The sequence below is a fragment of the Biomphalaria glabrata genome, chromosome 5 (assembly GCF_947242115.1).
Source record: "Biomphalaria glabrata chromosome 5, xgBioGlab47.1, whole genome shotgun sequence".
Taxonomy (NCBI): Eukaryota; Metazoa; Mollusca; class Gastropoda; family Planorbidae; genus Biomphalaria; species Biomphalaria glabrata.
In genome coordinates this window covers 1,736,294-1,757,337 of record NC_074715.1, presented here as the reverse complement: position 1 = coordinate 1,757,337, position 21,044 = coordinate 1,736,294, and the positions used below count along the sequence as shown (strand labels likewise).

Here is a 21,044-nt window from a genome sequence, read left to right as displayed (position 1 = left end):
GGACATAACAGAATCAGACAACACATGTACCGGAATCTAAAAATCAGGACTAGCGAGATCTGCCCATTGCGGAGTGTCACCTGAGAACGCTGGCCATGTGTTTCGACACTGCGTTCTTTATTAAGAGGCCCGAACAAGGTCACTGGCCCCCAAAGCACCCCCCCCCTACAGAAAGAAAACTATATGCCTGATGTGGAAACCACTGGGCAGTTCATCTAGTAAATTGGTCTAGTTAGTTAACTGACCACTTCAACATTCTACATCGGACGTAGAAAAAAAAGTTGTTAAGATTGATGTCTGCTGGCAAATTGTTTAAAAAAAAAACACCACAATAAACAATCCTAAATGTACGCCGTATATCAAATATTTATCTATTAACTCTCTGCCAACCCCAACCCCACGTCTCACTCTTCCCGCCTCTCTCTCTCTTTTCTACTCTCTCTCTCTGTATATGTGTTTCTCTCCGCCTCTCAATCTTTCCCGCTCTTTTCGTTCCTCTCTATTTCTTTGTTATTTCTCTCTCTCTCTCTCTCACTCTCTCTCTCTCTCTCTATATATATATATATTTCCCTTCCTATCCTTCTCTGTGCCTCCTTCCATCACTCTCTTTCTTCCCCTATATCATTCTTCCTATCTCTCTATTTTTTCTCTCAATCTTTATCTCTCTCTTTCCTTCTCTTCCCTTTTCTCTCTTTTCCCTCTCTCTATTTCCAACACTCTCTCTCTCTCTCTTTCTTATCTTCCTTTCTTTCCCTTTCTCTTTTTACTACTATCCTTATCACTCAGTCTTTCTCTAGCTATCCTTTTTTTTTTCTCTGTCTTTCTCTCTAATTATTTCTTTCTTTCTCTCTCTCTTTATTTCTGTATTTCTCTCTCTCTCTTTATTTCTGTCTTTCTCTCTCTCTTTCTTTCTTTGTGTCTCTCTTTATTTATGTCTTTCTCTGTCTTTGTCTCTCTCTTTATTTCTGTCTTTCTCTCTCTCTCTTTCTCTCTCTCTCTCTCTCTCTTTGTTTCTTTCTCTCTCTCTCTCTTTGTTTCTTTCTTTCTGTCTCTCTTTATTTATTTCTTTCGCTCTCTTTCTCTCTCTCTTTATTTCTTTCTTTCTCTCTCTATCTCTCTTTCTTTATTTCTGTCTTTCTCTCTCTTTCTCTCTCTCTCTTTTTATCTGTCTTTCTCTCTCTCTCTCTCTCTTTATTTCTTTATTTCTCTCTTTCTTTATTTCTCTCTCTCTCTCTTTATTTCCCTCATTCTCTCTTTCCTTATCATTCTTTCATACATATGTTTATTGTATCTCCCTAGACATGGGCATGTTCTTGTATATTGAGAATCTTGTATGTTAACATCAAAACCTGAGAGGAAAATAAGCTCTAGAAGGACTCTTGGTAGCAAAGACTTTATCATAAACGCAGAGATTAGAATCAGGATCACAATTACAATTTGAGTAAAGCTTTATGGCCATACCGCAAGGTCCTCCGGGCTCGCGAAAACCTTCCTTCAGAGAACAGTACCAGGTAAAAGAAGAAGAGGCAGACAGAAATAGCGATTTGAAGACATCAAAAGAATAGACCAGCCTGTCATTGAATGAGATTATGTTCAAGGCGAAAGACAGGAATGAAGAAAGACGGTCGACGGATCATGTGTGATACCCAAACAGTTCAACAGGTAAAAGGTGGCAGTGAACGTTGACATTAAAATATGTAAATCACAACTTAGCTCAAGCCTAACCTTAATCAGTTTTACATTGGGATTCGAACTTAAGCCCCCTTGTTAACCATCGGAGTAGTTCCGGTACCTCAGCCCTACAGTCTAGACACACTATCAGTACAATAGCAATATGCTCAATAGTTTAATACGCCTTCCAAATTTAAAAATAATTTAAAATGTCTAAATTAAAAAAAAAAATTCTTAATATTAGTCATTCCCTACTGTAAATGTGAATGTTATCAATGATATCCTATTTAAATGTTCAGGTGAAGTCAAGTCAGAGACCAATTCTGACGAGGGAGACATCGTTCCGAGACGTAGAGGGGAGGCTACCCGCAAAATTTATGATGTAATGGCATAGTTTCTTCAGTTATGGTTCTTGAATACTTTAACGATGTGTCATATTCCTCAAGGCTTGCAGACGTTATATCGTACACCACTGTATTAAGTTTCCACGTCACTTCCTGGTTTAGATATTTGAACATTAAAAATAAATATTTTTTTTTTTTTAATCTAATTGTTTCTATCTAGTAAGGTCATTAGCTACTGGGTTTTTCTACATTAGGTGCATCTCTGGTTTCTACATCTAGATTTATGAGTAACAAAATAGGACAAAAATGTGTAAAGAATAGACAAAATGACAAATATTGATCGTTTATTCTTTCAAACTGTTTAGATCAGCGGTTCTCAACCTTTTAAGTTCGGCGACCTCTTTTTACAATCCGCCTCTCTGCCGCGACCCCCCCCCCACACACACACACAGACACCACACACACACATACAGCAATAGAATAGACAAAACAATCCATATTTTCGATGGTCTTAGGCGACCTCTGGCAAATAGTCAATCGACCCCCCAAGGGGGTCGCGACCCACAGGTTGAGAACCCCTGGTTTAGATGGAAGAACAAAGCTTCAATTTATTAGTACTTCTTAAATAAAAGGTACAAAATGTGTTTATCATAGGGCATACTAGGATGCGACGGGTGATTCACAGAAGTGTATGCTTTGTTTAAAACAAGGCTTTACTGGCCCTTCAATCAAGAGATAAATTTATTTTTAAAAAAAAAGAGGGGGGGGCTGTCAGGGGCGGCCTTAAAGTTTGTGGGTGGGTATAGGATCTTACTATTTTAGGCTGCAATAAAATTATACGATGTCTTTGTATTGCTAGCTGTTTTACTAAATAATATAAAAAAAATAAAAAGATTCAGGTCAAACTATTCAGAAATGAGTTATACGTATATTAAGTGTGTGGTTGTATGTTCATGTATGTGTAGGATCAGCCGTTCCATTAGAAGATACAAGGACTAACAAGTGTGTAGCTTGGGGAGGGGCGTTTCATTTAAAAATTGTTTGTGTTCGGAGGGCCCGGTGGGGGTCGTTCTAGATTAGGTAGATAGGATAGGCCTAAGAATTGTTTGTGCATTTTGTATTAGAGGATTTCGATCGCAGCGCAGCACGGGTATCTGCTAGTTCGTTCCTAAAGTCATAAATATGTGTGCATAATGGTGCAAGAGGATTGTGAAATCAGAAATACATAAATTTCAATTTTGCATTTTTTTTCAGTTTTTACTTTCTTTGTTTTTTTTTAATTACTTTCTGGATTTCTTCTCTTTATTTATCACTTCTTTTCTTTCTCTCTTTCTCTTGTTTTATCTAGTTTTTCTGGTCTGATTCTTTTTCTGTATACTTCCATGTTAATCAAAAAAAAAAAGGAATTATCAAGTTTTCATGTCACAATAATATGAATCCATATAATCACATATGACCTACGGATGAACCGTACGAGATCATCTTTTGAATGCTCTGTAATCGTGTAAACTGTTATATATATATATAGTTAAGTTTCTTGTACATATGCCCCTAAGATAGAACAAGGTATATGCAATATGTGGGCATTAGACTACTATTATATGTGTGTGTCTGTGGCTGTGTTACTTCCTTTTTGTTACATTTCTTTTTTCAAGAGGTTTTGGGTCATAAATATGTGTCTAAAAGAAACATAATAACATTCGTCTGTGACTTCATACTATCCAAAGTAATAGATTCAGGGTGCTTGGACTCATAACATATATGTTGACAGTTATGGTAGTACACACTAAAAAAGAATTATGTGTATGTGCACTATATGTTTTGTGTATTCATATGATTAAATCACAAGGTAAGGGCATTACATTGAATGTTATTTGATTACATAGTTATACCTAAGACTAAAAACTGATTATGGAAATTTGTTGTGATTGCAAGGACTCTTTTCTTATCTAAAAACAACCCAACAGAAACATACGTATAAATAGAACAGACACAACATAAAGACTTTATTCAGCGACTACAACATCTTGGTCCTTTTTCATGTTTCTTGATCAAAGGGTGGTGTTGATAAAGTATGACCGAGTAACGTACGAACGAGATTTTGTACCGTTCGGTTCTAGTCTTGTATCTTATCTTATATAATACAGACGTTACTTCAAATAAGAAGATGATTACGTTCTACGCGTCATGCATTTAGTCATGCATATTAACCAATGACTTAAATTCTGCCAAGTCACTGGTTTTCACGACTAGCTCAGGCAACCCATTCCATGCTCTAATAGCACTAGGGAAGAAGGAGTATTTGTACAAATTTGTCCTAGCATATGGGATGAGGAATGTGTCTTTATCTGTGTGTCTTTCAGAGTATTTTATTAAATTTTGTTTTTGTATTTGAAGATTATGGTTCAGTGTTTTATGTATAATTGCTACTATACTTTTGAGTCTTCTGTCCTGAAGGCTTTCTAAATTTAGTGATTTTACTAAAGGTGTTACTCTAGTCAAATGTAAATATTCGTTTGTTATGAATCTTACTGCTCTATTTTGAGTCTGTTCCAGTTTCTTAATGTTTTCTTGAATTGAGGGGTCTCAAACGGAGGATGCATATTCTTTTATTGGCCGAACCAAGGTTAAATAACATTTTATGTTCTTATTTGATTTATAGAAATTTCTTATATAAAACCATAATGCTTTGTTAGACTTTTTGATAATTTCATCAATATTGGGATTCCATGACAGTATTTCATTTATTATAACGCCTAGGTATTTTGCGTTTTTAGTCTGTGTTATTTGATTCCCATTTCTGTAATTCATCTAATTCTCTTTGTAAAATTTCTGTATCTTGTGTTGTTTTTATTTTTCTGTATATTATGCAATCGTCTGCAAATAATCTGACTTTAAAATAAATTATAGCTTTCATGCTTATAGCATGATCAGAGCGCTATGTTCCAATCTCATTAGTGGACTAGTGGGGGGAGGGGATATTTGCTCGATTCGGGTGTCAAACCTCGAGCCCCTTTCATAGGTATTAGGTACCCAAGCCAAGTCAACTTCAAGCGTACTTAGCCTCTCGACCACCATTTAGTCTTCTTTTTGAAGGGGTTCTTAATTTAATGATTTACTAATTCTACTAATAGTGTTACTCAAATTCAATTAATCAAAGTCAATGGTATTAGCCTACACTTTTGAATATCTCTTTTGTAAGACTTGGACAACTAAACCTTTTTCCTTTAGAATATGGAAATTACCACTTTGGCCTTAACTGCACTCAAAAATGCAGTGCAAATTGTATAATGGAAATTGTTCTACATTAATATAAACTATTTAGCAATCGAATCATAAATATTTTAAAGTTCTTCTATTATTCAACAGATGGTTGGTTCGGACCAAACAAAGAGTTCAAATGTCACTGTGAGTCAAGTTGTAGCTCTGATGGTTCGTGCCTTGGTAATGGAAAATGTGCCAGAGGCTGGTTTGGTCTGAAATGTCAATACCGTAAGTACTATGTTTTGTATCTTCATTGACATCTGTATTTTTAATGCATAAAAAAAAAAACTAAATTAAATAAAAAAAAATATTGGTAAAGACCCGTGTAAAGGCATCTAAATACATTACAAATACAGATGTATATAATTTGATTTTAATGCTCTGTAGATTGTGTATTCAAAAGTATTACTTAATAGCAAATGATAAAGACTATAAAGTGAAAACTAGTCTACTGAATTTTCTTTTTTAGAAATATACTTTCTAATTGCACAACCAGTGAGATGATTCCAAAATGTTTAACTTTCCACTCACAATTTGTTAACTGGATTTCAATGTTTGCTTATTCCATATAGATTCCTTAGTGGAAAGAACAATGTTAAAGTGTTCACACCAAATTGTGTTGTTTTTTTTTTTTGTTGTTTTTTAGCGGCCCCCGAAAGGGGAAAAGACGCTATTAGTTTTGTGCGAAATGTCTGTCCGTCTGTCCGTCTGACCGTCTGTCCGTCCGTCCCGTTTAGATCTCGTAAACTAGAAAAGATATTGAAAATCCGACATCACAATATTTTAGACCATTCAAAGTTCTGATGCAACGGCTACTTTTTTTTTCTGAAAGCGAAAAACCTAATTTTTTAAAATCAGTTATGCAAGCAGTTTTTTAAAGAGAAAAAGCTAATTAGTATGCATTATAAGTTAGACCTAAATTAAAACGAATAGTAATCTTGCAAACTTCATTTTCGTGAACTTTTATTTTATTGCGAGTATTTTTTTTTTTTATTTTTTTTTTTTATTTTGAGCATTCAAATAAGAGATTGAGCCTTTTCAAAACAATTACATTAATTATAAGACTTCAGTTAGGCCAGGAGTGGCGCGGTAGCTGAGCGGTAAAGCGCTTGGCTTCTGAACCGAGGGCCCCGGGCTTGAATCCTGGTGAAGACTGAGATTTTCAACTTCGGAATCCTTAGGCGCCTCTGAGTCCACCCAGCTCCAATGGGTACCTGATATTAGTTGGGGAAAAGTAAAGGCGGTTGGTCGTTGTGCTGGCTACATGACACCCTCGTTAACCGTAGGCCACAAAAACAGATGAACTTTACATCATCTGCCCTATAGACCACAAGGTCTGAAAGGGGAACTAGTTAGGCCAGGTTCACATCTAACTTTGCATTCACTTGCACCTATCCTTTGATCTGCTGTCCCGATGGGGCACTACACAAGATCTGTCAACCTTCTTTCTCCATTCTTATCTCTCATTTGTCTTTGATAGAATTTCATTTGGATGTTCTTTCTGAAAATATTGAAGCCTGCCTGGGTAGACCACTTCGGGGGCCGATTTTGAGTTTGTGTTTCCACACACACACTGTCTTTGTAATTTTGTTTTTTTTATTTTTTATGTCCACTTAACAGAAGATCTCACCATATTGGAAAACACTGTGACAACGCCAAATGTAAGCATGCTAACAGACAGAGATGACAGAACCTGTATGAATATTTCTGGTCAGACTATTGTCATTACTTTTAACAGAACTTATGTTTTTACTTGGTTGAGGGCGACTTTGAACGACTCGGGTAAGTTTAGTTTCCACTACAACTAACATTCTAGGGGGCGCAGTGGCTGAGTGTTTTGGCTGAGTGATTAAGCGTGGTCCTGTGTTCCAATCTCGGTGAAGACCGGGATTTTGAATCTCGCGATTTTTAGAGCGCCCAACTGTTATGGGTGCCTGACTTTAGTTGGGGAAAGTAAAGGCGGTTGGTCGCTGTGCTGGCCACATGAAACCCTGCTCGTTAACCGTTGGCCAAAGAAACAGATGACCTTAACATCAACGCATGGGGAACTTTAATTTTAACGATCTGCTGTATTACTATTTTAGACATAGATAGTATTTTGCTTTTCACAAATTCAATTTTTAAATCTCTATTTTATTCTGTTCTTTTTTTTTTTTTTTTTTTAAATTTATTTTTTTCTTGATCCATTATCTTTAGTACCATTACGTTCTGTCTATAATCTATATCTTTTTCTTTATCACGTTGTATTAATATGTCTGCCTAGGTGGAATCCTGTACACGTTATTTCTCCCACTTTACTTTCTCGAATCAATCGTGGTTATAAAGTGTCCGCTTATAGTTTACTCGTATTCTCGTAATATCATCTATATATATATATAATTCTCTTCTTCGCTCAAGAGTTTGGACGAGAAGAGGAAGTAAAGGAAAGATCACTCTTTTATTTCTGCGGATAGAGTTATCCCACGAACTTTACGAGCCTTGCGTGTAGCGAAGTCATACAGAGTATCATGAAAATTTTATTTCCTACATAGATCACGCTCAATAGGAACCATTCACAGATAATTTAATCTATCTACGAGAATTGTTGAGCTAAAGTTACTCTTCATTAGTTTGAGAGCAAGAAGCTTCTTTCACCAGATTACACAATTACGGCTAATGCATAATGCCGTTTTTATTTATCGCCCGTAGGATTGGCGTTTTCCATATTGAATGACACCCCAAAATGCCAATTTTCCGAGATTTTCCGAGATTTCCATGACTTTTTCATATATTTTGCAATATCAGGAGATTTCCAGAAGCTCCTGGTAAATCTGGCGGCCGCGAGAAATTGTTATAAGTTATAAAATGGTTTAATTTAATAATTTACACATAGAATAAGCGCGAGTCCTAAGAAATTGTGTGGGGTCCACTGCTTTCGGATAGGTTGCTATGGCCTATGGCCGGCCCTGCAAAATAGCGGCGTATGCTACGCAGCCGGTCGACTAGTATTGTTATAAGCCAGATGGTCAGACAGATGGGGGTAGTGCAGTGTTTTTTTTTTGTCTACGCAAATCGCCCCAGGCCAGCGCTAGACGAGCGGTCAACCGTAACGAGTGACAGTACACACCAGTTCAGCAAGGACCTGTGTTGTAAATATTACGCACGCAAGTCACGGCGAATGTAATCAAGCGAGTGGTCATCCGGCTCTAGAAGGCCAGTAGAGATCATATATAAGATCGAGTGTGTCACAATCGAGACACTTCACGTTACCTCGTAATGTGACCAGTACGAAGCGAAGTCAGAACCGGTGTGTGAAGTCCGGAGCAGAGGCCAGGTTTTTGGACAGTCAGTGTAATGTTATTACCAACCGTGCATTATTTGTGATGCATTTCAAATTAAACTGCTACTGTTACCTTGGAGCCCTGAGTTGAATAATGGTGCCTGTCTTGTAGCTAGTGGTGCTGCCTGATTCCGACACATTATTCTGCAGATGTTTGAGTTTCTTGCGCGGGTGTATTTCAATGCGATTAATAAACAAGCAGACAACATCTAGTTTTAACAAGTTGAGAGAGCAATCCAAACACCGTTGAATAATGTATAATAAGGTTTAATCCAACAAAAGGCCACAGTCGATGACTCTGTCGATAAATACGTCCTACCCTTATGAAATCCTATCACCAACTGGTCTCTAAGTAGCCTCAAACCCAACAAAGTCACTAGTCGCGTTCAAAAACCGTCAATTATGGTGCGTCTCTACATAAACTAAAAATACTAAGTGTCTAACAGTTGTGAGGTTCTTTAAGTTCGTTGTGTCATGTGGTGCAGTATGCAGAGAGCCTGGATAGTGGAGAACGTTACAATATATATATATATATATATATATAAATATATATATATATAAATATATATATATATAAATATACATATATATATAAATATATATATATATATAAATATATATATATATATAAATATATATATATATATATATATAAATATATATATATATATATATATATATATATATATATATAAATATATATATATATTATAAAGTAGAATGTGAGGTGTATGTATGTTACTTATAGACATCAAAACCGCTTGACCAATCTTGATAAAACTTGGCAGGAATGTTTCTTGGGTACCAACTTAAACCTTAGTGTATGTATTGTAGCCCTAAAACAAACGTAAGACCCTAAAAAAAATAAAGTTGTCCGACTCTATTACAGCTATAGTATTTTATGGATCTAGGCCATGTCTACAATGTTGACATAGAAAAGATCGAAAGGATTTAGACCTAGATCTAAATTTTAGAAATACACTTTGCGCAGATAGTTTTTTACTTTGACACAAGAAAATACAAAAGAAGATCCATTGATTTTATTATATAATAAAATTAACCTTCAATTTTGTGTTTCAAAAGCATTTTTTGAATTAATTAGTTCGTTATATCTGTGACTGCAGATTTCCTGACAAACATTCTTTCATTAGACAATACCGTAATGAATCGCGTACTAAAAATTAATTCGTTTAATTGTTTACTTTATAATCCCATCCCTAGATCTAAAACTCTAATTCAACTCTAAGATGATAAAACTTCTCTTAGCACAGATATTTTATACTTTAACACATGAACATACTAATTATAGTCCATTCATTTCATATTTTGATCAAATAAACATTCAAATTTGGTTTTCTAAAGCATTTTTAATAGACTGCGTTCGTTTACGAAAGCTGCGAAACCGGGCTGAGATAGGCCTAGATCTATATTCATTCATGAATCGCGTACTAAAAATGATTTCGTTTAATTGTTCACTTTATAATCCCATTCATTTAACAAAGCTATCGCTCTTTTCGTTTTTAATAGATATGTATGTATCGACTTCGGGTAAATCCATTTTCGCAAAACTAATTTTATTTTCGTAGCGAAAGAGAAATAACGTGAAAGGATCATTAGCTAAGTGTAACATACATCTAAATCCAATCCACTAGATTAGTAAACACAAACTTAGACCCGCAGGCCGCGGGTAATGCCAGGCTAGTATAGTATATATATAAAAGTTACCCTTTCCCCTTTGCGATTTAAAGGGCAGATGGTGTAAAAGTCATCTATTTCTGTGGCCAACTAGTTAACGAGGGTGTTATGACGCCAGCACAACGACCAACCGAATTTACTTTTCACATAAAATTTCAGGTACATATTAGAGCTGGGTGGACTCAGAGGCCCCCTAAGATCCCGAAATTAAAATATTTATATGGCTCCTCCTTCGTGGTTGAAGATGAGCACAATTTCATTTCCTACGAACACAAAAGCTGGCTATAACTTATCCTGCTTTCAATGTCGTGAAAGTCAATTTCACATTTTAGGAACCTTCATTTTCACTTATTCCTTAGTCTGTCGACTGTCTTTCTCTATTTTTCTGTCTTTTGCCTTGGATAGAACCTCTTTCAATGGCAGGCCCGTCCATTCTTTTATGTTGTCTTCCCATCTAGTGGCGTGGCTATGGCGCGGGGAGGAGGGGGAGAATTTGAAAATCGTCCCCAGTTTAGGGAACCCCTAAATATGTGTTGTTTTTTTTTTACATTAAATATTAAATATTATGCAAATTGCCGAAGCCCCAAAAGAGGTCAAGTCCCCAGGGTCCCTAAATCACGACAAATTCCTAGCTGCGCCACTGTTCCCATCGTTTTCTCTGTCTCTTCTTCTTTTTCCTAGTACTGTTACCAGCTAAATTCAATCATGCATTTATATGCTTCAGCGTCATTACCAGGATTGAGAATCCAGTTTAGTAAAACTACATCAATGACCTCAAAATTAGAATGTCAGAACCAGAAATATTTCCTTGTGGACAATGCTACACTAGATATACAATGTGATCTGACAGAAGCTATTCGAACTATTATCATCACTGGGACAGGGCGAACATCGCTTTGTTCGCTGTATATAAACGGAGGTACGATTAAATACATTATTTAATTGTTAATACTAACTTTATAAGTAAAATCATTGTTTTATACCAATTGGTTGGTTTTTACTTTGAGAATCGAGCGAAAATTTAAAAAAAAATCAGTCACCTCCAGGAAATTATATCATAGAGTCTGTCTGACCAAAAGTAACAATTAGTTTGAACACTGCTCGTTGACTGAGGAGAGAGGATAAAGATCAAGATGTATGTGTGTTGCAGTCATTTCATAAATCTGTTTGGGTGTTTCTTATTCAAAATGAAACTACCTGTCTGGAATATTATCATAACAAATAACCTATTAGGATCAATTGATAGTACAACTACTGTATTACTCTCTTTAAAAAAAAAATAATTTTCTTGCCAACTTTAAAATATTGTTTAGGTCGTAATGTCGCACTGAAACAAAGGACTTGGCAGACTAGTGATTACTGGGAGTCATATCCAGGTACATTTGATTCTTCTAAAGCTGTAGACGGGAATACAAGCTCCAATTTTTACGGTGTTTTAAGCTGCTCACACACAAATGATTTCGACCCAAGACCGATGTGGAGTGTAACTTTCCCACTATCCGAGATTACAAGATACGTGATATACAACAGAGATGGTAAGTTTATTTCTAGTCTTTATCTGCTATCCACAAAATGGGAAAAAGCCGCTTTTAGTTTTTGTCTGTTCCGTCTGTCACGTTTCAATCTAAAAAAAACCTAGAAAATCCGTTTTCATATTTTGCAGCTTTTAAAGTTTACTTATTATTAGTATGAAGCAATACAGGATTGACTATTATGATTATTTGTTTTTACAAAGCTGATATCAACTTAATCTGTCTGTCTGGCAGAAGGTTTTTACACGTCTCTAAAACCCGATCTCGGATTAAGCAGAAATTTTGCACAATTATTTCTTTTACCTGACAAAACAAGAATCAATTTTTAAAAATTAACCAGTTAGTTCATGAACTATTGGTAATAAATTACTTTCTCCGGTATCTCGAAAATGGGAAGGAAATTGTACTTGACTGAAGTAAAGTAGCAATCATACATAAAACACTGAACCATAATCTTCAAATACAAAAACAAAATCTAATAAAATACTCAGAAAGACACAAAGATAAAGGCACATTCCTCGTCCCATATGCTGGGACAAATTTGTACAAATACTCCTTCTTCCCTAGTGCTATTAGAGCATGGAATGGGTTGCCTGGGCTAGCCAGGAAAACCAGTGACTTGGCAGAATTTAAGTCGTTGGTTAATATGCATGACTAAATGCATGACGCGTAGGACGTAATCATCTTCTTTTTTGAAGTAACGTCTGTATTATATAAGATAAGATAATTGGTAGTATAAGCTGGATAAGTCCCCTTTATAGGTCGTCGTTTGAGTCTTAGTGAACTCAAACATGAAATAGGACGAGACAAAAGAAACAATAGATAACTAACTATAAACTCTTCACTAGCAGAGTGGTTAACGTGTTGGTTAGAGAAGTCTGAGAAGGCTTAAGCCAACGAGTTCGAATTCAAGTAGTTTCCCTTTTTTTAAATTTATTTTTATAACTAGTTTTTTTTTTTTTAATTATGTCTAGATCTATTACAAATTTAATTACATGACTGATCCAAACTTATTGATGCAAGTGCGATTAATATAACCTTTTATTTCAAGTATTTTTTTATTTATTTTCTTGTTTGCTTACTTAAATGGATTTGCTGTTTCAAAATATTATGTATATGTGTGCGTGTGTGATGTGTTTTCTGTCATGCAAGTTACTAATAGACAATAAAAAAGAATACTTTATTAAAAAAAAAAAAAAGGCAAAAATGCACTCTATATATATGTTACTGGCGAAGTGCGAAATGGCGTATTTAGGTTAAGTAAGAAATGATTCTCCATTTCCTAATTGGCTTACGCATTCTATAGAATGACTTTTAATACCTCGGGCGAAATAGAAAATGTTTTCTTTAGAAATATATATTTATAGATTAAAAATCACAAATAAATAACATGATTTATAAACGCTAACCTATTAACTTTTATACCTTATACTAAAAGCAATTTCCACTCTTAAGTAATCAATTAATTCTTTAAATAAACCAATCATAATTTAAAATAGTAATATTCATCAGTAAATATCAAATTGTTTAGTTTCTAGACTAAATGAGTGGTTAAATTATGCCAAAACATTTAGTGGGTATGACTGTGTACTTACAACAGCAAAGGAGGATCAAAGTTATTCATAAAACTCTTAAAATCTTATTTTAAAATATTTTTATTAGTTTTGTCTTACTTACAAATATAAAAGCATTATATTTTATTTTTTAAAACTCATATTATGAAAGATTAACACACAAAAACTGCCGCCAAAGCTTAAGAAAAAATTAGTCTACCTAAGTCTACCACATGTATTATTGATAGTCATTATGATTGCCCAGCTTTTTCTTAAGCTTTTCTACTATAAAATTATGTTATGCTGAGAGGCTTACTAGAAACCTTCCAACCCTTAGGAGGGCAATAAAAGAGACAAATCCTAGGCATGTGAATTTATAGGCTATAGCTGTATGCCAAAAGCGCCCCACAGGTATTAAAACGCTCATTTAGATTAATGGGAGTGTCGACCCCAGGAAAAAAATAACAATTGGGGTATTATAAACAAGTATTAGAAAAAAAAAGATTTTTTTTTTAAAACATAGCTTATCTAAGGAAATTAACCGCTCAGTACTGCCATTTATCTAAAAAATGCAGGGTTTATCTTCCTTTTCTGCCGTATCCAACAAAAGTAAAGAAAGCGGACTAATGTAAACCATTGAACAGATACGAGTCCTCTCCCCATTCTATATTTATTTATTATTAATATTTGCATTTGGCTTTAGCGGGGGGTGGGGCGCTCGATATAAAAAGATAATAAATAGCATACGTAATTACGTAACTTATATAGTGGCTGAGCGGTAAAGCGTGTCTTCCGAACCGGGGGTCCTGGGTTCGAATCCTGGTGAAGACTGGGATTTTTAATTTCGTGATCTTTAGGAGCCTCTGAGTCCATCCAGCTCTAATGGGTACCCGACATTAATTGGGGAAAAATAAAGGCGTTTGGTCGTTGTGCTGGCAACATGACAACCTCGTTAACTGTAGGCCACAAAAACAGATGTTCTGATGTTCTTAACATCATCTGCCCTATAGACCACACGATCTGAAAGGGGAACTTTACTTTTTTTTTTTCTATTCAATAAAATATGTCCGCTCTCCCCCAGACCCCCTTCCCCCCAAAAAGGCCTGTTTTTTTTGTTTTTTTTTGGGGGGGTGAGATTGTATCTTCCAACCTGGTATCGACAACCCAATATATTTACAAATTATTTAAAATATCTTCTTTAATCTGGTATTTTTTATTTTACTTTTTAATGAAACCATCTTTATGACATAACACTGTCATTATGTATCATTTTTCAGACCATGTAATAAATCGACTTGTCAAATTTGTTCTGAGCGGAGAAGATTCTGCCATTCAAAAGTTTAGCTACATCGACGCCTCTGATACTGGAATACCAGTTTATATTGTTACAGATCCTGCTAAAAATAAATTAATCCTAGTGAAGATAAACGCAACACAGTATGTGACCTTGTGCGAAGTGGAGATTTACGGAGGTAGTAAATAATGAATTAATGCGCCCACAGTTTAAAGATCATTACTGTAAACGTTCAAAAAAGTGTGTTAATTAGGCAATCTTACATGTTCTTAAAAACAACGCATGGCTCCGAAGATTATTTTAGTATTGTTATAATTATGTTAAAAAAAGGCGAACGAGTATTCATTCTCTGGCACTCGAGCTTCGTTAGAGAGAAACAAAATTCATTGTAGTCCCTTTCACAGTGATGAAGCAGGTATGTAGCAGTACCATCCTCTGACTGGTAGCGATAATTTTCTTAGAAATGTTAAGCTCCTTGAAGGTCAGGTCAGCTGTCATTATCCCCTCAGTTGATAAAACAATAGGATATATTGTTATTTTATAACCGCTTAACATTCAAGCCTAGGTTCCCATTTTTGTTCTTTTTTTTTTTTATTCCATTTCAGTTTTCCTTATATTATGGGATAGTGGTACGGCGATGTCAATGATGGTAGCGATTGTTTCATTATTATTATTATTTGTCAATAAACAGTAGATCAGGGCAAGATTCGTTAGAGAGAAAAAAATCACAGTAATCCCCTTAACAGTATCCAGTGAGACCTGTAGGCAACGAACGTTTTCTAAGGAACGTATAGGGCCTCGGAAGTGTCTGCGACAGGGCCGGTCTTAGGCCACTGCAACCTATGCGCCGTAGTGGGCCCCGCACTTTCATAGGGCCAGCGCGATGCGAATTCTAGGTGTAAATTATTAAATTAAACCATTTTAACTTATTATTAAAGGGTTCCTGGAATTTACCTGAAATTATAAAATATAAGAAAAAGTCATGAAAATCTCCTAAAATTATTAAAATCTTCTGAAAACTGATGCCAATTTACTTAAAACAGACAAAATTGTCAATTCAGGGTGTCATTCAATATGGAAAACGCCAATCCTACAAGCGATTATAAAAAAAACAAACGGCATTGCCAGCTTTCATTTAATAAAAATGTAATAATAAGCCGAAATTTAACCAAAACAGGAAGTTCAAATACTTTATTTACTTTAATAGTCACTGACATACAAATATAGATCTAAATCTATATGGACTGGTGATAAGGATTGGTGATATGGAATGATGATAAGGACTGGCGATACGCACTGGGGATACGGAATGGTGATACGGAATGGTGATACGGAATGGTGATACGGAATGGTGATACGGAATGGTGATACGCAATGATGATAAGGACTTGTGATATAAACCGGTGATACGGACTGGTGATATGGACCCGGAGGATTTCCAGCTACCCGTCGCCTCAGCGTGGCCCTCCGGTGGAAACATCCAGAGGTGGATCTGGACAGGCTAAGAACGAGTAGCGAACCAGGCCTTCTAGCAGGTCTCCCTGGGTGAGCTTTTGTTTTTTTTATCTCACTCGGGGTGGGGATGGAACAAGTAACCTGCAACCCAGTCCAAAAAGTCCGCCACGCCGTTCCACAAAGGGGGTCGTCATCAGTTCCGGATTGCTGGATTGGCGGCCCTTGCACGGAACAGTGGCGGTTACATTATAGGAATATGAGACAAGCTCCCCGCAGTTAGCGCTGTCCCTGACACTTATAGCGGGTGACTTAAGATTCGGGGACGGTGCGCTGTGTACACGGCACGGCCCGGTTTTACCAGTCAGTCAACCAATATGGCCGCCTACCGTTGGGTGCCCTCAGACAGGACAGGGGTGAAGAACCCCATGTCCAGGCCTGGTGGTTGGATAAAAGCCTTTCTAACCATCAACGGGATAATGGCGCCTCCGGCGCCGATTCCCTACTGGACTTCATCGAAGGTGATATGGACTGATGGTATGGACTGGTGATATGGACTGATGGTATGGATTGGTGATATGGATTGGTGATATAAACTGATGATACGGATTGGTGATACGAACTGGTGATATGGACTGGTGTTACGGACTCAGCGTTGCGCGTCGGTGGAAACTAAGAATGGGCAGTGAACAAGGATCCCTGCTGGATACCTTGTGTGAGCTTTTTTTTCTCTATGGAACAAATAGCCAGCACCCCTGTCCAACAATTCCACCACAACGTTTCACAAAATGGGTCGACACCTGTATCCGGTAAGCTGGAATGGCGGTCCCTGCACGGAACAGTGGCGGTTACAGTATAGAAATATGAGACCAACTCCCCTTAGTTATAGCGAGTGGACCCAGGACCGGGAGCTGAGTACGTGGTAGGGTCGCCCTACTCATTCCATGGTCGTTACAGCTGGGAACCCTCATACAGGACAGGGGTGAAGAGTCCAACGACCAGGCCTGTTTCTTGGATAAAAGCCTATCTAACGATCAATGGGATAACGACGCCATCAGCGCCGATTCCCTACTCGTCTTCATTGAAGGTGATACGGACTGGTGATAGGTAAAAAAATAAAATATATACACACTACATATTGAATATTATACTATCTTCTGATTCTCCCAGATTGCATTGCTGGTACCTATACAACATCAGGCCTTCAATGTGCCAACTGCCCAGCAATATGCCCAAACAGTTGTCATCGCGATAGTGGCTCTTGTAGCATTTGCTTTGGTTACAGCAACCCACCAGCTTGTACTCTAGGTATGGACTTACATTGTTTTTTTTTTTTTGTTTTTTTTATATTTAAATATATTTATATGTAAAATATATTTTAAAAAAATGGACTTTATAAAAATTACCACTTAATAATTTTTTTACAAAAAATTAAATGAATTATTAACAAGAATAAATATATGAACAAACTGTCTTTGTAACCTTGTTAAAAATGTTTCTTTAAAGATTTTATAATAGTACATATCTATTTTCTAGACAGTAATCTACATTATTATTTTTTTATAATTGTTTACAATTACTTTCATTTTTATTCAAAACTATCTAATACACGTGCTACGCTACGGTTTAAACGGTTGGCATATATGTTTATATTTTGCCCGGAACACCTTAAAGCCCCGCAATAAAACCCGTGCTGCGCTACTGTTCAATAGTTGATACATGTGTATGTCGCATGGAACACTTTTGAATCCACCAATAAACCGGCCCGCAGCTACACAATTTTCTAGCTTTCAGACTCCCGTTTATTTTTGTCTTTTTCAGCCTAAATCGAAGGGCCCGAAATCCCTTATTATGGAGTATGCGCAAACACTTCTTACGTCCCTTAGTTGTAGCCTTCCGTCTCCACGTGCTATTGTGCTCCCCCCCCCCACCTCCCCATACAAATAGTATTTTCAAACGAAACTCCTCTACCCGTGGAACATGTGAAAAAAAAAGAAGCATCATTATAAACAGTTTGGGTCACTCTTTTTATATGTATTTGTATTTTTTCAGTCTTATCTTCTCTAATATAATACAGCCCCAGGAGTCCAAAGACGTAATTTACTTAATTTGAACCAAGTAGACAAAAATGGAGATAGAGAAGTACAAGAAAATGGGATTAAAAAAAACCGAATAAAGCATCTGGATCTGATGGTATTCCAGCTAGATTACTCAAAGAACTAAGCAATGAGCTAGCACTAGTGTTCAAAATACTTTTTCAGGCATCCCTTAACCAGGACAGAGTATCAAGGGACTGGTAATATCAGCCCCCTATTCAAAAAAAAGGAGAAAAATCTGATCCAGGAAACTACAGACCAGTATCACTTACCAGCATCACATGCACAATCCTAGAACACATAATATGTAGCAACGTGATATCCCAATTAGACAAACATAATGTCCTCACACCATACCAACATTGGCTTTAGGAAATATAGATCATGTGAAACACAACTAATAAGAATAAAATAAATTATGGCTTTTATATAGCGCTACTTTCATGCTCATAGCATGCTCAGAGCGCATTGGTCCTATCTAAGTTGTGAACCAGTGGGGGGGGGGGTGCATCTAGGAGAAAACTTTTCCGTGCTGCCTTCAGGCGCTCCCTAACCCTCGAGCCCCCTCATAGGTAGCCAAGCCCAAGCGCATTTAGCCTCTCGACCACGCATCCCCAATCTGGACTAATTGTACTAATTGATGATTTTTCAAAAGGTTTAGATATTAGTGAGCAAATAGATGCTATCTTACTAGATTTTTCTAAGGCTTTTGACAAAGTTTACCACCATAATTTGCTTAAAAAATTAAAATATTACATCAGTGGATTAAACATTTTCTGATAGGGAGAGAACAAATTGTAATAATAAATGGCTTTAAATCAACACCGATAACAGTAAACTCAGGTGTACCTCAAGGAACAGTCTTAGGTCCACTACTGTTTTTAATTAACATAAATGATTTACCAAATTGCATTAGTTCAGGAACAAAAATCAGATTATTTGCAGACGATTGCATTATACATAGAACAATAAAAAAAAAAACAAGATACAGAAATTTTACAAAGAATTAGATGAATTACAGAAATAGGAATCAAATTGGAGCATGTCTTTCCACCCTGAAAAATGTCAAAAATAATAACATAAAACTAATATATTATTTAACTCTGGTTAGGCCACTAATAGAATATGCATCCTCTGTTAAGGACCCCTCAGCTCAAGAAAACATTAAGAAACTGGAACAGACACAAAATAGAGCAGTGAGATTCATAACAAACAAATATTCACATTTGACTAGAGCAAAACCTTTAGTAAAATCACTACATTTAGAAAGCCTTCAGGATAGAATACTCAAAGTAAAGTAGCAATTATACAGAAAACACGGAACCATTATCTTGAAATACAAAAACAAAATGTAATAAAAATACTCAGAAAGACACAAAGATAAAGGCACATTCCTCGTTCCATATGCTAGGACAAATTTGTACAAATACTCCTTCTTCCCCAATGCTATTAGAGCATGGAATGATTTGCCTGAGCTAGCCAGGAAAACCAGTGACTTGGCAGAATTTAGGTCATCGGTTAATATGCATGACTGAATGCATGACGCGGAGGACGTAATTATCCTCTTTTTTGAAATAACGTCGGTAACTTATAAGATAAGATAATGGTTTACAATGTTAAATCGTTGAAGGAATACGGACCAGAAGTTAAATAATATAAACGGACTATAACATGGATTATAAACAAAAAAATATATTTATACTTTTGAAATTATATATATATATTAGCGATAATAGTGAACAAATAGATGCTATCTTACTAGATTTTTCTAAGGCTTTTGACAAAGTTCACCACCATAGTTTGCTTAAAAAATTAAAATATTTCGGCATTAATGGTCCACCGCATCAGTGTATTAAAGACTTTCTGATAGGGAGAGAACAAACTGTAATAATAAATGGTTCTAAATCAACACCGATAACAGTAAACTCAGGTGTACCTCAAGGAACAGTCTTGGGTCCACTACTATTTTTAATTTACATAAATGATTTACCAAATTGCATTACTTCAGGAACAAAAGTCAGATTATTTGCAGACGATTGCATAATATATAGAACAATAAAAACAACACAAGACACATATTTTACAAAGAGAATTAGATGAATTACAGAAATGGGAATTAAATTGGAGCATATCTTTCCACCCAGAAAAATGTCAGTTGTTAAGAGTAACAAAAAAAACTAAAACAAATTAATTCCACTTATCTTATTCATGGCAAACCAGTAACACAGACTAAAAACGCAAAATACCTAGGTGTTATAATAAATGAAAAACTGTCATGGAATCCACATATTGATAAAACTACAAAAAAATCTAACAAAGCATTAGGATTTATTAAAAGAAATTTCTATAAATCAAATAAGAACATAAAACTAAAATGTTATTTAACCTTGGTTAGGCCAATAATAGAATATGCATCCTCCGTTTGGGACCCCTCAACTCAAGAAAACATTAAGAAACTAGAACAGACACAAAATAGAGCAGTGCGATTCATAACAAACGAATATTCACATTTGACTAACAAATTAGAGTAACAACTTTAGTAAAATCACTAAATTTAGAAAGCCTTCAGGACAGAAGGCTCAAAAGTAAAGTAGCAATAATACATTAAACACTGAACCATAATCTTCAAATACAAAAACAAAATTTAATAAAATACTCTGAAAGACACAAAGATAAAGGCACATTCCTCGTCCCATATGCTAGGACAAATTTGTACAAATACTCCTTCTTCCCTAGTGCTATTAGAGCATGGAATGGGTTGCCTGAGCTAGCCAGGAAAACCAGTGACTTGGCAGAATTTAAGTCATTGGTTAATATGCATGAC

The 21,044-nt window shown here is 35.9% G+C and overlaps 1 protein-coding gene across 2 annotated transcripts in view; it reads left to right on the top strand.

Annotated features, from left to right (window-relative positions):
- Positions 1–3,667: 3,667 nt before the first annotated feature.
- The window catches only part of LOC106066310 (uncharacterized), a 56,011-nt gene continuing 38,634 nt past the window's right edge, over positions 3,668–21,044 (top strand). The window contains exons 1-7 of one of the 2 annotated variants that reach the window (XM_056031233.1): positions 3,668–3,864; positions 5,385–5,507; positions 6,900–7,061; positions 11,018–11,212; positions 11,607–11,828; positions 14,656–14,850; positions 17,295–17,432. In XM_056031233.1, the coding sequence (XP_055887208.1) occupies positions 3,777–3,864; positions 5,385–5,507; positions 6,900–7,061; positions 11,018–11,212; positions 11,607–11,828; positions 14,656–14,850; positions 17,295–17,432 (1,123 nt within the window). In that variant the 5' untranslated portion in view covers positions 3,668–3,776. The remainder of the gene's footprint in view (positions 3,865–5,384; positions 5,508–6,899; positions 7,062–11,017; positions 11,213–11,606; positions 11,829–14,655; positions 14,851–17,294; positions 17,433–21,044) is intronic. The other variant, XM_056031232.1, reaches the window with a different exon arrangement.